We start from the raw sequence: 16,356 nt of genomic DNA on the forward strand, positions 1-16,356 counted from the left end.
CTAGTGACAACCACTTGCTTCTGGCGTCAGCATATATGGACGATTCCACGTACACTAGCGCCAGAAGCAAGCTGTTGTCACTGCAAAATCAAGTATCTTCAATGATCTATTATATGATATGTAAGCAACTTGAAAAACACCGACACATAAACCATCTGACTCCCTTTTGCTCTGCTGTTGAAGTACAGCAATTCACCGAATAGGCCGAATAGGTGGTGCTGTTTGCCCGTCGCAATTTCTCAGGTTTCTTCAAATAGATATAGCTAATTTTTGGTAGCCGATAAGCCTTTGAAGAGCCACAACAAAATGCCAAAGATCAGCTTTATTGTCAATTGCGCAACTCAGAAATTACGGTAGGCGTGCTCACAGTACCGCCACGTGAGTTATTTGGGGGATTGCTTTATAATTGTTATGGTTTGTACTATACAGGCGCGTTCGGCTTTCTGAAAATTAAAACCACACAGACACCACATTGAAAAAGACCTAAAATAGTCGCAGCAGCCTCGTCATTTCTCGCGACTATAACACAGATTTAATTGCGTTTTATTAAGACCAAAATGCAGTCAGATATTGAGTAAATGTTATCCAACCAGTTGGTATGAAAATCTTGTCTCGAATACATATAGTCTCCATGTAATTCATGGATATTGTTCAGACTACCGCTTAATAGACTGAAAATACACACACGAGCCTTATATCCCCATACTAGTTGAGCCCGAATCTTACGATCCGGAAATTATAAATGTCTGTTCACAATTCAGAAAACTGCGGATACATTCCAATGGCCAGTGTTTGCGAAGATGTTTATTCTTTGTATTAGTTCTTTGAGTTCTTAGATTTCATAATATAGCTCTAAGATATTGTACATAAAAGAGACATAGCCGGAAAATGAAACAAATAGTTTTGTGGTCGTATTGGATTTTATTTAACTTAATAAAAACATTATCTCCACTGTGCTGATTCTATAGGCGGGCAATATGGCTCTTTAGTGTGAGTGGCTCTGAACTATCTATTGTCTGCCGCAAACCGATTTATATGGTCGGTGTTAAGACAGACAGAACCGAGTGGCAAAATTCTGACTTTGAGAAAAACGCATTCAAAGTTTGCTGTATTCGAAATCATTTTCTAACTCTGGTTGTTTGTAACATTTATGTAGTCTGATTAGAGTAAAATATTGCTTAGAAAATTCTTGATCGGTCGCTATCACTAACTCATTTTTTAAAATTTTGCGACTTGGTCCGGTTTGATTTAACACCGACCATATGATATCGCGACAAGCAATCGAGTTGAGCAGGCGAGTCGAGCAGTCGAGTCAAACAATCGAGTCAAGCAGTTGGGTCGAGCAGTCGAGTCTAACAGTCAAGTCGAGTAGTTAAATCAAGCTGTTCAGTCAAGCAGTCCGGTCGAGCAGTCGAGTCGAGCAGTTTAATCGAGTGGTCGAGCGGAGCATTCAAGGCGAGCAATTAAATCGAGCAGTTTAGTCGAGTAGTTAAGTCGAGCAGTTGGATCGAGTAATCTAGTTGAGCACTTGAGTCGAGTAATCGAATCGAATGGTTTAGTCAAGCAGTCGGGTCGAGCGGTTAAGTCGAACAGTTGAGTCGAGCAGTTCTTTCGCGTAGTCGAGTCGAGTAGTCCAATCGAACAGTTGAGTCGAGTAGTTCCAGTTGAGCAGCTGAATTGAGCAGTTCAGTCGAGTAGTCCAATCGAACAGTTGAATCGAGCAGTTAAGTCGAGCTTTCGAATGAAACAGTTAAGGCAAGCAGTTGAGTCTAGCAGTCGGGTTGAGTGGTTACGTCGAGCAGTAGAATCGACCAATCGGGTTGAGCAGTTGAGTCGTGCAACCGATTGGAATAGTCCAATCGTATAGTTGAGTCAAGCAGTTCATTCGAGCAGTCGAGTCGAGCAATCGAGTCAAGCAGTTGAGTCGAGTAGTCCAGTCAAGCAATGGAATCAAGCACTTGAATCGAGCAGTTGAGTCGGGCGTCGAATCGAACAGTTGAATCGAGCAGATGAATCATGCTGTCCAGTCAAGTAGTCGAATCGAACAGTCCAGTCGAGCAGTTCAATCATGCAGCTTAGTCGAGCAGTCGGGTCGAGTAGTAAGTCAAGCAGATGTGTCAAGCAGTTGAATCGAGTAGTTAAGTCAAGCAGTCCACTCGAGCAGTTAAATCGAGCTGTTTATATTTTTTGAAACGATGGTTCTACACCCCTTCCTTTCCACTCTTCCCCACCATTCCCAAAAAATCGTTCATTACTTTCCCTTACCGTTCCTTCATCAATTGTAGAACCATCGTTTCAAAAAATATTAATATATGCCTGACCGCATTTCAAGGTCATGACTAAAATCACGAGGTTTGGTCGGGCTGTTCAGTCAAGCAGTCATGTCGATCTGTCCAATCAAGCAGTTGAGTTGAGCAGTCGAATCGAACAGTTCAATCGAGCAGTCCAGTCGAGCAACTAAATCGAGCAATCTAATCGACCAGTCCAGTCGAGCAGTCTAGTCAACCAGTTGAGCAATCGAGCAGTTCAGCAGTCGACCAGTGAGGTGACTGAGAATACAACCCATTGCTACGAAAGCATAACGTCCTGTCAGGGACCAGTTTTTAGTTACTGATAAGCCTCTTATGATGTTCTGTCAGAGACCTGGTTTTCGGTACAGACATAAGCCTCTTATAAGATTGTCGTCAAAAATCTGATCTTTTTGGTGTTAATCTAAAATATAATTCGGTGATGTCGTAATGTTTAAGTCAATTGTTTAACTTTGTAATGTTACGAGTTTATAATCATTACTGTTATTTTCATTTTAAAAGCTTGCAAAGCTGTGACGACAAATCCCTAGGGCAGAAGACCTATTTTCAGCCTATTGATGGTTTTGCTGTTAATTTAATAAAAATCAGCAGATTACTTACATTTACAAAATAGTTATAACATATTGAAGTTATATATCAGTAAACTGTTTATTTAGTGAAAGAAAAGGAATGTAGGCTGAATTTAGAAGTAGGTTGAAAATACCTTCCCGTACCCTGCTGCGCCCAGTTAGCTCCGAAGTACGATGCTGGCTTAACAAGCCAGTCATCGTATGCTCGAATCTCGACTGGGCGGTGCCGGTACAGAGTTAATAAGATCTTTGCACTACCTTTGCTCCGTAATTTTCCTGTGCTCTAACAACCGGCTGCGAAGTCTGTCGATAAAGAAGGGTCAAGTTCTGAAGGACGTTCATACCCATGGCTTTGCTTTCCTTACCCTGCTGCGTACTAGTAGTAGAATTAAATGGAAAAATCGACTCATATTTGAGACTACTAAGGTGCTTCTTACTGTGATTTTTTCAAGTGGATATAAATTATATAAAAACCATCTGCTTCGAAATGTTTATGAAACATTCTCGTTATAACGTCACATTTTCTCCGACTTGCGGCAGTTATAAATATTATTTAATTTCATGGTTTCACATGAAATAAAAAGCAAAACTGATCAGATGAGACGTGAAAAACGATTCAAAAATTGGGTTAAACACTTTTGGAATGTGTCATTTTAACCAATAACAAGTACCGCAAAGCGGCATCTTGGAATTTCTGGTTTTCTCTATTTAGCAATTCCATGGAAAAAATAATATCGAAATTTATGCTTTGATTTAGTGTACGTGTTCCCTTTCTAATTATGTTAATTAAGTGTCTTTAAAATATTAATGTGAAAATCCGGTCCAGTAACGTAGATTTATTTAAACGAGTATGCGAGCAGAGTTATCAATTGAAACTTTAAAAAGTAAAATTTACAAACTGCGATTTATTGTCTGTATGTCATAATCGAATGTGTAGAAAAATGAGGTAAAATTGTTTACATGTGCTGGGAAAACCACTAACGTTTAACAGTATATAACCTCGATTAAATGGAAGCAAAACTAATAAACTTTATTATATATGAAATGAATGAGAGCGATTCATTTTGAAATTCACTGGTTACAATAGAGAACACTCTCTGAATGTTCCAACTTAGCTGTATACGACTCATGTTATAATGCGACTCCTTTTAACGAAAGACAGCACTTTCGTATGTTTACCTTCTTAGTTGGAAATTTACATACAATACGTTGTTCTTGCAATTTTCACCACTTCGCCATCCCACCACGGTCCGAACTCTGCGCTGCTCTTCAACACAGACCCACACTCAATTCTAGCTCCCGATGATGACTGGTTGGTTGTCGACAGAAGCAATTTGTGTGCTTTCTAAATGAAAAATTCCATAATTGATGAGAATCCAAAGATGGAGCATGAGCAATAATGGTTCGCTGGTTTGCTTTTTTAACGCTGCCTAAAATGATGTACACATGTTAGCGAATGCTAATCAATAAGCGTTTTAGTGTAGCATTTGCTGATATATGCAGGATTCGTACCGTTTTTCAACGAAGCTTTTGCATCATTCTCCGACATTAATCATGCCTACAACTGACAGCTTCTATAGTGATTGAACATTCCGCTGAGATTTTTGAATTATGTTTGAAATCGGCTATTGATGAATGTGTTGTAACATTACAAATGTAAAATCGCATTTCGCCGCAGAACAAGAAATTCCGTATCACTTAAGTATGATTACTATGGTTAATATGCGTTAACAATTTTCTCTTTCTTATTTTCAGGTTTATAAGAAAAAAACTGAAGCTGCCAAAAAGGAATATCTGAAAGCATTGGCAGCGTATCGAGCGAGCTTAGTTTCGAAGGTAAGAATAGGCATGGTTTTAAATTACATTTAAAGTTTGCAAAATCGTGCAATGATTCGTTAGAACATACAAAAAAAAAAAGAAATATACATGAAAGGTCTTCAATTTTTATTGCTGTTTCATATTTTTAATGAATAGTATCAATATATATTTGTTTTTGTTTGATATCATTTGAAAGCAAATGGGGGTATGAAAAACATTTTCTTTATGAGCATGAAAGAAAAAAAAAAATATAAAGAAATAACCCAATGAAATTTAAATTTTGCTTTTCTCTGTCCTTTCTTGTTCAGAGATGATGATTTGGTGCATAAAAAAATCCTGTAGAAATTTAGGCCCGCCAAATCCTTTTGTTGTTAAAGGAAGTAGCAAAGCAAAGCAAACTGAAACTTGACCTCCTATTTTTATACGACAGACTTCGCAACCAGCTGTTAGAGTACAGGATAATTGCAGGGGCAGTTGCTACGATCCTACTGACTCTAACAGCCTATCCCAGCCGAGATTCGAACATACGACGACAGGCTTATTAGGCCAGCATCATACCACGAAGCCAAGTGGGAGGCAAATCAAAGGTTGAAAGAAATATTAAACATTAATCTTCTATATCGGCACCAGGGATACCAGATTTGCTGATTTGTCTGCAAATTGCAGATTTTTGGAACGGTCTTGCAGATCATTATAAATTTGCAGATATTTGCAGTTTTTCTGACTTTTATTGTTTTGGTGCAGATTTTTGTTCGAAGCTCTTTAAACTTTCACAGATTTCCTAAAAAAGTGTGCAGATTTTCGCAGATTATTTTTAAACCAGAAAATTCGAGTAGCCGGAGAACTGCTCGATGTTTTCGGTTTTCGAGCAGTTACAGACATTTTTTTAGAAAATATGGCATCTCTGATCGGCACCTTTTCAAAAGGGCTAATCTGCAAAATGTAAACAAACCGAGTGAGGGTTATTTTCTGTTGGACTAGCATAGGGAAAGAAACCCTCACTTGGTTTGTTTACATTTTGCAGATTAGCCCCCGATATGTATAAAAAAGGCTTGCCGATTGGACTGATCGACTCAGCTGCTCGATTGGACGATCGACTTTACCACTAAACAGCTCGATTTAACTGCTCGATTCGACTGCTCGACTCATGTGCTCGACTTACTACTCGACCCGAATGCTCGATCGACTGCTGGACTTACTACTCGATCCGACTGCTCGACTAGACTACTCAATTCAACTACTCGGCTGGAATGCCTGACTGAACAGCTTGATTCAACTGCTCGATTTCACTGCTCGACTTAACCACTCGACCCGACTACTCCACTGGACTGCTCAATTCAACTGCTCGACTAGACTACTAGACTCAATTGCTCGGCTAGACTACTCGATACAACTGCTCGATTGGACTACCATATTCAACTGAACTGCTCATATGAACTGCTCCATTCGACTACTCGGCTCAACTACTCGACTCAACTGCCCGATTCGACAGCGCGATGAAACCTCTTGCAAAAACCACTTTTCAGTCGGTGACCGGACGATAGCCATTAAATACGGTAGTCACACGTACGGATGCCATTAAGACGATTGCCATAACGGACGAAAGTCATGATGTATGTTTGCCAGAATGGACGAATGTCATAATGTACATTTATCATATTATTTAAATTCAGATTTAGAGGTAGTAAACGGTACAGTTAGAAACGAGTAACCGAGGCGGCTTGTCAGCTTACAAGGAAGATGTTGTAAACACTACACATGGTCACATTAGTCCTTCAAGCTTTGAATTGATCGATGTATAGTTCTGGGCCATCATGCCAAAAAATGAAATTATGGCAAACATATGGCTATCGTACGTTATGGCTTTCGTCTATTATGTCTATCGTACATTATGGCTACCGCTGCCGTCCGCTATGGCAAACACTTTAAGGCATTCGTACGTATGGGGTGTCGTCGAATAAGCATTTAAGGAAGGGTAAGACCCCAATACACATAAGCACACATAAAAGATTCATAATAATAAAATGGTATTCCGCTCATTCAATGCAGTACAGGCTACAGAAAACATGTAAACGACTTCACAATAAATACATAGTACTGGTCGCAGTTATGATGAAAATGGAAAGAAGTATCAAGTAAGCTTTGTACCCAAAAAAAGCAAAAATAAAAAGAACTTACCACCGCAAGTTTCGTGCGAAATTTTAAGCTACGACACCTAAACTGGCTACATTGTTCTGGAAGCACGAGCTCCTAGATGGTCTTGAGGTACGTTGCCGGTCTGACAAGTCAGTCGTGGTATGTTCGAACCTCAACTGGGAGAGGCTATTAGAGTCAATAGGATCGTAGCAATAGCCCCGCAACTATCCTATACTCCGAAGTCCGTCGAATAAAAAACAAAAGGTTATGTTTCGAAAACGGAATGAAGCACCCTGTATGGTAATCCTTAACCGGATCCAGGAGAAGATCGATGCTACTCTCCGATGGCAGCAGGCTAGATTCCGTACTAGCCGATCATGTGTAGACCATATCTCAACGCTTCGCAGCAACGCGCAGAGTAGATCAACTAATTCCTGGACTCTTCTGCTGGTGCTCGTTGACTTCGAAAAGGCGTTCGACCGACTCAACCACGAAAACATCTGCGGCGCACTTAAGCGTAGAGGAGTTCCAGATAAGCTAGTCCATCTCATCGAGGCCCAGTACGAGGCCTTCTCGTGAAGGTTTTGCACAACGGCACCTTGTCCGACCCTATAAGGGTTATTGCTGGTGTGAACCAGGGCGGCATTTTGTCACCGCTTCTATTTCCCATCGTTGTGGATGAGATATTAGTTGGAGCAATTGACAGTAGACCAAATCGAGGATTGCCTTGGAAGCGATGGAGCAGCTAAATGACCTCGAACTACCCGACGACATTGTCTTGCTCGCACAACGCCGAAACGATATGCAGAGCAAGTTAGACGACCTCTCCGAGAGCTCCCAGGCAGCAGGTCTCACAGTCAATGTAGCGAAAACTAAGTCTATGGTAGTGAACACTGACAATTCCACCAACTTCACAGTAGCGGGACAGTTGAGCAGGTAGACGCCTTTCAATATCTTGGTAGCCAAACAACGCCCGATGGTGGTACCAAGACTTATGTAGCCGCAAGAATCAGGAAGGCCAGGGGTGCCTTTGTAGGTCTGCGAAACATTTGGCGCTCATACCAGAGACGAGCTCTACTAGAATCTGCAAGGACAGCGTAGAAGAGGCAGACCCAGGGGCTCATGGCAATGCAACTTAGTCAACGACATCAGGGCTGTAGACGAGAACCTGTCCTGACGACCCCCAGCCTTTCCACTTCGCAGCTTACCCTTCCTTTATTCAGCCGAGAGCTGGGGTGGCTCTTGCCGTATCAAGAATTCCTCTCCATTGTACTCGGTCCTGGGCTACTCGTCGCCAATTCGTTGCGCGTCTCGACACACGCAAGTCGGCTTCAACCTGGTCGAGCCATCGTGCACGTTGAGCCCCTCTATTCTTGGTGCCGGTGGGGTTCTTGAAGAGAACGGATTTCACTACTCAGTCGTCCGGCATCCTTGCGACGTGACCGGCCCACCGTAGTCTCCCAACTTTCGCCAGGTGTACGATGGGAATCTCTTCAAGCAGTGCCTGTAGCTCGTGATTCATACGTCTCCGCCACTCTCCGCTTTCCGTTTGCACTCCGCCAATATAGTCCGCAACACCTTTCGTTCAAAAACGGCAACGGCACGTATGTCTTCCGTAAGCAAAGTTACCGTTTCAAGTCCGTAGAGGACTACCGGTCTTATTAGCGTTTTGTACATCGTCAGCCTTGTGCGGCGGCGTATGCTCCTAGATCGAAACGTCTTGCGGAGGGAAAAGTAGGCTCGATTTCCAGCTTGAATGCGTCGTTGGATCTCCTTACTCGTATTATTGTCGGCGGTGACCGGAGATCCCATATATATATCCCGTATATAGATATACGAACTCATCAACCACTTCTAGTTCATCGCCGTCAATAGTCACTGTCCGTGGGAGGCGAACGTTACTTTCTCGGGAGCCTCTTCCTACCATATGTTTGGTTTTCGATGCATTAATTTGTAGCCCTATCCTCCTAGCCTCCGTTTTTAGTCTGGCGTAGATTGCATCCGCCGTACAACGGTTTCTAGTAATGATGTCGAGGACGTCTGAAAAGGCTAGGAGTTGGCTCTTACTGGAGATCGTTCCCCTCGTTTCGATGTCCGCTCGCCGGATCACACCTTCAATAGCAATATTGAATAACATACAGGACAGTCCTTCCCCTTGCCGTAACCCTCTGCGCGATTCGAAAGGGCTTGATAGTGTCCTCGAAACGCGCACGTAGCACATCACTCGTTCCAGAGTAGCTTTGATCAGCCGCGTCAGTTTGTCCGGAAAACCGTACTCGTGCATTATCTGCCATAGCTGTGCGTTCAACGGTATCGTATGCTGCTCTGAAATCCACGAAAATATGATGCGTGGGCACGTTATACTCTCGACATTTCTGAAGGATTTGTCGGAGAGTAAAAATTTGATCCGTAGTAGCACGGTCTCGTCTTTTAGTCTCCTTTTTGTGTACTGGTATTATACACGAGCATTTCCAGGTTGTAGGGAACGTACAACTTTGTAGTGAAAGATTGAAAATCTTTCTGCTTGCAGAGGTTCTACTAGAGCACCGGAACACATTTTTAGCACGCACCATGCGATACCGTCTGGCCTAGCAATAGATGACGACTTTATCTTCGCGAATGCGAACAACCATTTCAACATAGATACCCAAAACATTTATTTCAACAACGTCGACGGGAACATAGCGAATGGCATTGCTTATATCGGGGTTATGAAGGGTTGCACTTGTGTTGAATATATTCCCGAAATGTGAAGCAAAAGTTAGCAGTTTTCATCGACAATAAAACAGTTAGATCACCCAGTTTCATACATGTAGATAGACCATAACTTTTCCGGTTACAGTTCATCAACGCAACGACCAGAACGATTCAGATATTTGACGATTTCCTACAAAACCCATTGTGCCGAGAACGCGAATTATCATGTTTTATTGATTTACTAGCTGACCCGATAATCTTCGTATCGCCAAAAATGAAACTGTACTGTACATAAATCCTGAGTGCTATCCCCCGCAGTGGCCAGCGCTTCCGGCGGCAGGTCGCTGACAACACTCGTGGCCTGCGCCCTGGATCATCTAGTGTTACTATATAGTAGTTTCTATATAGGTTTCTATATAGGTAGTTTCTAGTGGTCTTGTTATTGACTAATGTTTTATGGTAGAGTCTAAAATTTCTCGAATTCGATTTGATTTTAAATTACGTAAAAATTTCGGTTTCATTTGTATGAAAGTCCGCCCCCACTACCACAGGGGTGAGAGGTCTCAAACCATCATAAAATAAATTCATGCCTTTTGGTTCCATTTGCTTGATTAGTTCTCGAGTTATGCAGAAATTTGTGTTTCATTTGTATGGGAGCCCCCCTCTTAGAGGAGGGAGAGGTCTCAGTACACCATAGGAAAAAAATTTGGCTCCAAAAACCCTCACATGCCAAATTTGGTTCTATTTGATTGATTAGTTCTTGAGTTATGAGGAAATTTGTATTTCATTTGTATAGGAGCCCCTCTTAAAGTGGGGAGGGGTCTCAATTCACCATAGAAAAAAATTGTTGACTCCAAAAACCTTTACATGCCAAATTTGGTTCCATATGCGTGATTAGTTCTGGAGTTAAGAGGAAACTTGTATTTCATTTGTAAGGAGTCCCACCCCCCTCTTGAAGAGGGGAGGGGTCGTAATTCCCCTCCTAAAGAAAGGAGGGGTCTCAATTCTCCATAGAAAAAAAAATTGCCTCCAAAAACACCCACATGCCAAATTTGGTTCCATTTGCTTGATTAGATCTGGAATTATGAGGAAATTTGTATTTCATTTGTATGGGAGCCTCCCCTCTTAAAAGGGGGAAGGATCACAGTTCCCTTCTTAAAGAGGTTAAGGGTCTCAATTCACTATAGAAAAAAATCCTGCCTCCACAAACACCCACATGCCAAATTTGATACCATTTGCTGGATTAGTTCTCTAGTTATGTGTAGATTTGAATGGCAGACCCCCCCCCCTCTTAGTGTGGGACGAATCTCTTACCATCATAAGAATCTTCCCCGGCCCCAAAAACCCCCACATGCAAATTTTCACGCCGATCGGTTCAGTAGTTTTCGATTCTATAAGGAACATACGGGCAGAGAGACAGAAATTTGTGTTTCATTTGTATGGCAGCCCCGCCTCTTAGTGGGGAAGGGGTCTCTACCCATTATAAGAACCTTCCCCAGTTCCCAAAAACCCCTACGTGCAAATTTTCACGCCGATCGGTTCAGTAGTTTTCGATTCTATAAGGAACATACGGACATACAGACAGACAGAAATCCATTTTTATGGGTATAGATTTTCTGCGAATCGAGTACGGTGGACGGCCGCTAAAAGAATAACTTGAATATTCGATTAGGTAAAACAGTTAAGAATTCTTCAGATATTGTTTTCGTAACTTGTGACAAATAAAAACCATTAATGTACTATTTATTTTATTGTTGAGGTAGTTCAAATCAGAATTTAACAGACAGATTTTAATAGCCCTGGCGTTTTTCTGAAAATTGGTGAAAAGATCCTTCAAGTTTTAATTTATACCACGCCAGATAGAGTTAACAATAATTCATACTCGTACCAGATGCATCCTCATTTCCGTTGACCGCTATCGCCGGTGAAATCTTTCCGATAGCCTGCTATGCGAATAACAGAAATGCGAAGTCAGTACCAAAATGAAGCATCAATTTCGTGCAACAATAATAGCAGAAGCATGTGAACCATTTCGAGCTAAATTAAATCAAATTAGAATTAATACCTTCGGTTCGATGTTGTTGTGCTGACTTTTCGCGTGATGGGATGGCACAGCGATAATTAGCTAAAGATATAAACGATTTTATGGCCTCCGTTTAGCGTGTTGGATGAGAGTGAAACGCCACAGAACCGGTGCACTGTGTAATCCAACGCAGCCTCATTGCAGCCTCGGATGCATCTGTTCAGCAAAATACAGCGGATGTTTGTCAGTCGTTAAATAGTTATTGGTTGTATAAAGATTTGTAAATACTCAAAAGCAACTTCAACGTTGACTTCTCATTGCATGGTCAGCTCAAGGTCATGTGGTGCATGCCTGATTAGTACGAGTTTGATCGACTTTCAAACTACATAACTCTTTCAATTAAGCAACAGGTAGAACAGAAATTTGTCTTCAGGGCCCTATGGAGGCTATGTGCCTCTGCTCTGGGTAAGTCCTGTGCTATACCAAAATACACTCATTCGATTTGACGTTTATATAGAAAAATAACAGTGATCCCAGTCTGATTGTTAAAAAGGTCTTCATTCAAACGCTCTTGCTGGTAACTGATTGTGAGAGGTTTATATATAACTAATCATCATAATTAAATGTTTCATTGATTAGTTTTGGAATCAAAAGGTTATGTGATAAAGTGTGTTGATGCTTTACTTTAACAATGGACGTCTGATGATGAGATTGCACCGTTATTTTTTCCTTAAACCGTTGAATGTGTTGCAAGGGTACTTACGCTTGTCTACATTGTTTTGACTTCGATTATATTTTATTATTTCTGTTTGAAGCTCGCGATTTTAGCATAGGAATAACCTTTTACAGGCTGGCTGTACTTGACTTGTTTTTAGAGGACTACTGAGTCACTGGTCATTCTGAAGTTCCGTTCTGAGGTAATATAACGGAATGTGTGGATACTACCACGAAATATTCCCTAGTATGCACCGCTTTTAATTGAAACAGAAATAGAAAAAACAACATAACATAAAACATCAGCGAAAATAATATGATGTAAGTGAAATTAATAATCACTTACAAGATTACTAGCGGAATTCCAGTCTCCCGATTGATGCATTGTTTATTAGTGACTTCTTTACTATTCTTAAAAAATATTTTATTCTGACAATTGACAGTGAAAAATGGATCCAGTAAATGATTCACAGCACAGTGCTAGCTGTACTGTTTGTTTTTAATTTGATATTTTAATTTGTTTCCATTTTACTTCCGTACAGACGACACACACATGGCACGGTAGATGATGAAAAATAATGATAGAGCACATCATAAATCATTTTGGTTATATTGTGGAGCCTTGGCATCCACCTGTCAGATATTTACATACACAGGCTCTGTCAAAGAAAGAGACTATTTATTAATGGAAAATATCTTAATTGATGCTTTTTGTTTTATTTGCACACACCGTTTTGTGTGACGAATTTTTCAGAAAATTTGCGTCCATACACATTTAAAATCGTCATTTCCCGTTGTTATAACATTTCTTTTATCCTCTCAACCAGGGTACGGAAGGAGAGCAGCAACAGCCGTCCCAGCAGCAGCAACAGCAACCAATGTATTCACCACCCCCACCATCACAGCAACTTCCGCCTCCACAACAGCAGCAAAATCACATGGTAAACCACTCGCAACCGTCTCCACAGCATGGTCAGCCGGTTCCACAAGTGAGTCCGCATATGCCCGGCCAAGGCAGTCATATGCCACCGCAGCCCAACAACTATCCACCACCGTACGCATCGCCGTATAAATCACCACAGCAGGTGAGTTTTATGATTTTGATATTAGTTCCACGAGAAAGTGATCAATAAAATTTGACATCAATTTCTCATCAACTAATTTTACTGTAATTGTACGAAATATGATATTTGCAACGAAATAACTATTAGTTCAATACAGTATATACATATACGAGATAGGCAATACAAACCCTGATACTACATTCATCACTCTTCCAAAACTTTCTAAAAGCGATAAGTGTTGGATGTTGGATTAAGTCGCTTTTAAGATAGCTTTTTCCTTTTGTATTGTATTGTGATCGGTATTTGCGCAAATTCGAAGTGAAATATTACCGTTTTTTGCGCAACTTTTGGAAATTAAGGAGCTTTTACGTGAATTTTAGAAAAGCTACGCTTTTTTTACGCAGGTTTGATTTACGCGGAACTTACCCTTCGCATATTATGCGACTTTAGTGTACTACCAAGTTTGTTTATTAATTTGTATTCGTTCCGAACTTATATTCCGAAAATGACAAGCGTTATTTCAAGTTTGACAGATTGACACGCGAACCGACGCCCAATACCTTAAAACTTTGGTTCCAAAATGAACGCTTTTCGAAATGCTAAAGTTTGTTTTTAACATCTTAATAGAATACGAAAGTCGAATGAAAGAAAAGTCGAAAATAATTTCACATTTAAATTCCACTGTTAATTTTATTTCGACAGCAACACATTTCTCCTACGACTCTTCTTTCATTCAACTTGGTCGAAACGGTTTCTGAAAGCTTTGACAAGTATAACTCAGGTTTTATTACGGGAAAACCGAGATGAAGTTTAATAACTTACTTACTTCCTTAGGTGGCTTGCCGTCCTAAGACAAAGCCTGTTGAACAAAGTATCTTCAATTTACTTGGTTGTGGGCTACCGCTCTCCAATTCCCCGGGTACCGAGCACTCTCCACCAAATCTCACTCTACTTGGTCTACCATCTTGCTCGTTGCGCTCCTGGTCGTCTCGTTCCTACCGGTTTTGAGACAATTACCTACCATCTTTGCAGGGTGGTTGTCCGGCATTCTTGCAACATGCTTTCCCCATCATATCCGTCCAGATTTAGTCATCTTTTGGATACTGAGTTCGCCTTAGAGCTGTGCGAGTTCATGGTTCATCCACCGTCGTCATACTACGTTTTCCTGTACTTCGCCGAAGATCGTTTCTAGTACTCGTCTTCCGAAAACTCCGAGCATTCGCAGGTCATCCTCGAGCGTTGTCTAAGCCAAACCAAACAAAGTTCAGTGCCTGGCCTGTCTTACAGTTGCCATCAGTGTCATGCGTACAACACCTACTGCAGCCATGGAGGTAATACTATGCTTACTGCCTTAGCATCTTCATGTGAAGAAGGAAGCAGAGCTCGGCGCACTTGCCGCACTTGGTTGCAAAGGAGTTAAACTATACTCGAAAGTGATCAAATCGGTCATCTTCGCATACTTCGGGAGTTCAATCTGACACCCTCCCAAGTAACAATTCCAAGTTTTATTACGTTCGTATAGTGGTTTTCATGACCAATTTCATAAAACCGCTAATAAAACTATGAGCGCCACCAGAATTTTCTGATCACCGCTATAAAACTGCTTTCTGACCAAGTGGCTCACTCCTCAGAATGTTTTTATAACCGTTATAAGAATTAGATCATAAGCTCAAGTAGTCGTATCACGCTCTGCTCAAAGCAGCAATAAAACCGGTTAAGCTTTCGCTGCTTGACAGCCATTGCCATAATTTACAAAAGCTTTTCGCACTTCGCTTTTCGCTTTTCTGGCAAAAGCTAAATAAGTTCACTAACTTTGCCAACTTGAAAATACATCCGTGAGAAGAAAAGTTTAGGTTTTAGTGACAGATCATTCTGAATGATTTGGTTTATAGCAACCAGAATAGCGTATTCCATAGAATATTTATTAAATTTTAAACAATTTCATTGGTTTGCAGTATGTGCGCATTTAATTTCATCGTGCATATTGATATGATAGGTCGATAAAATCAGCGCGCCACTGAAATTTTGCAATTTACGAAAATTGTTTGTTTCAACATATTGAAAATATTCAGTTAGTCAATCTCAATTTCTAGCAAAACAATTTTAGTTGCTTCGTCTGACAGGAAAACCGGTTGATAATAACTTTTTTTCTGCAAAACACTTTGCTTTGATGAATAGTTGTTTGCGAGCTGAAACAAAATACTAGAATATGGCAATATGGCTTCGCATAAAAAAATGATTTTGGTGTTGAACTTAGGTATTCTTCATAATAGCAGCAAAAAACTGTTTGGTCAGGGTGTTACCGTTTTAATAGCTTTATAAAACTAACAGATTTATTGCGGTTTGACAAGTAACCGCGATAAGATCAATTTTGATTGATGCGCCATTTTGTATTGATACGCCACACGTATGGTAGATTTGTAAGAGACGTGGGGCAGCCAACAAGTTTTAACGTGGTAATACAAGCAACCACAATAAGTTTGCTTTATTAACAGTTTTATTATGGTTTTCTAGCTAGCTATAGATGTGCTTGGACTCGTATCCCCTAGGTATTGCGCAATACCACAATAAAACCAGAGGTAATGATTAATACCGCAATAAAACCTTTATAAAATTCAAGTAAGACCAAGTGGCTTTAGAATTGTTACTTGGGCTTAGTAACTTCAGTCCCTGACTGCATGGAAGCCAGGTCCAATATGGACGTTCCATATGAGCTGATGGAAACAGATCGCTCAATATGAAATAATGGAGGGCCCGATCCTCTCTTGGAACCTATCTGCTTTTTTACAGATGGTTCAAAAATGGGGCCTGCACAGGCTCCGGAAACTACCGACTCGGCATCAGGCAAACTATCTCATTAAGAAAGTGGCCCACCGTTTTTCAAGCAGAAGTGTATGCAATATACACCAGTGCAACAATATGCTTGAAACGAAAGTACAGGCATGCGAAAATCGGTATCTTCACGGGCAGCCAAGCAGCATTACTGGAACTGAAGTCCGCCAAATGCGTGTCCAAATTAGTTTGGG

The 16,356-nt window shown here is 40.9% G+C and overlaps 1 protein-coding gene across 4 annotated transcripts in view; it reads left to right on the top strand.

Moving 5' to 3' along the window:
• Positions 1 to 16,356, top strand: part of LOC128736424 (TOX high mobility group box family member 4-A-like) — a 162,903-nt gene that overhangs the window by 131,194 nt on the left and 15,353 nt on the right. For all 4 annotated transcript variants that reach the window (XM_053830925.1, XM_053830909.1, XM_053830917.1 and 1 more), the window contains 2 exons: positions 4,634 to 4,714; positions 13,094 to 13,351. In XM_053830925.1, the coding sequence (XP_053686900.1) occupies positions 4,634 to 4,714; positions 13,094 to 13,351 (339 nt within the window). The remainder of the gene's footprint in view (positions 1 to 4,633; positions 4,715 to 13,093; positions 13,352 to 16,356) is intronic.

Source organism: Sabethes cyaneus, chromosome 1, assembly GCF_943734655.1.
Source record: "Sabethes cyaneus chromosome 1, idSabCyanKW18_F2, whole genome shotgun sequence".
Classification (NCBI taxonomy): Eukaryota; Metazoa; Arthropoda; class Insecta; order Diptera; family Culicidae; genus Sabethes; species Sabethes cyaneus.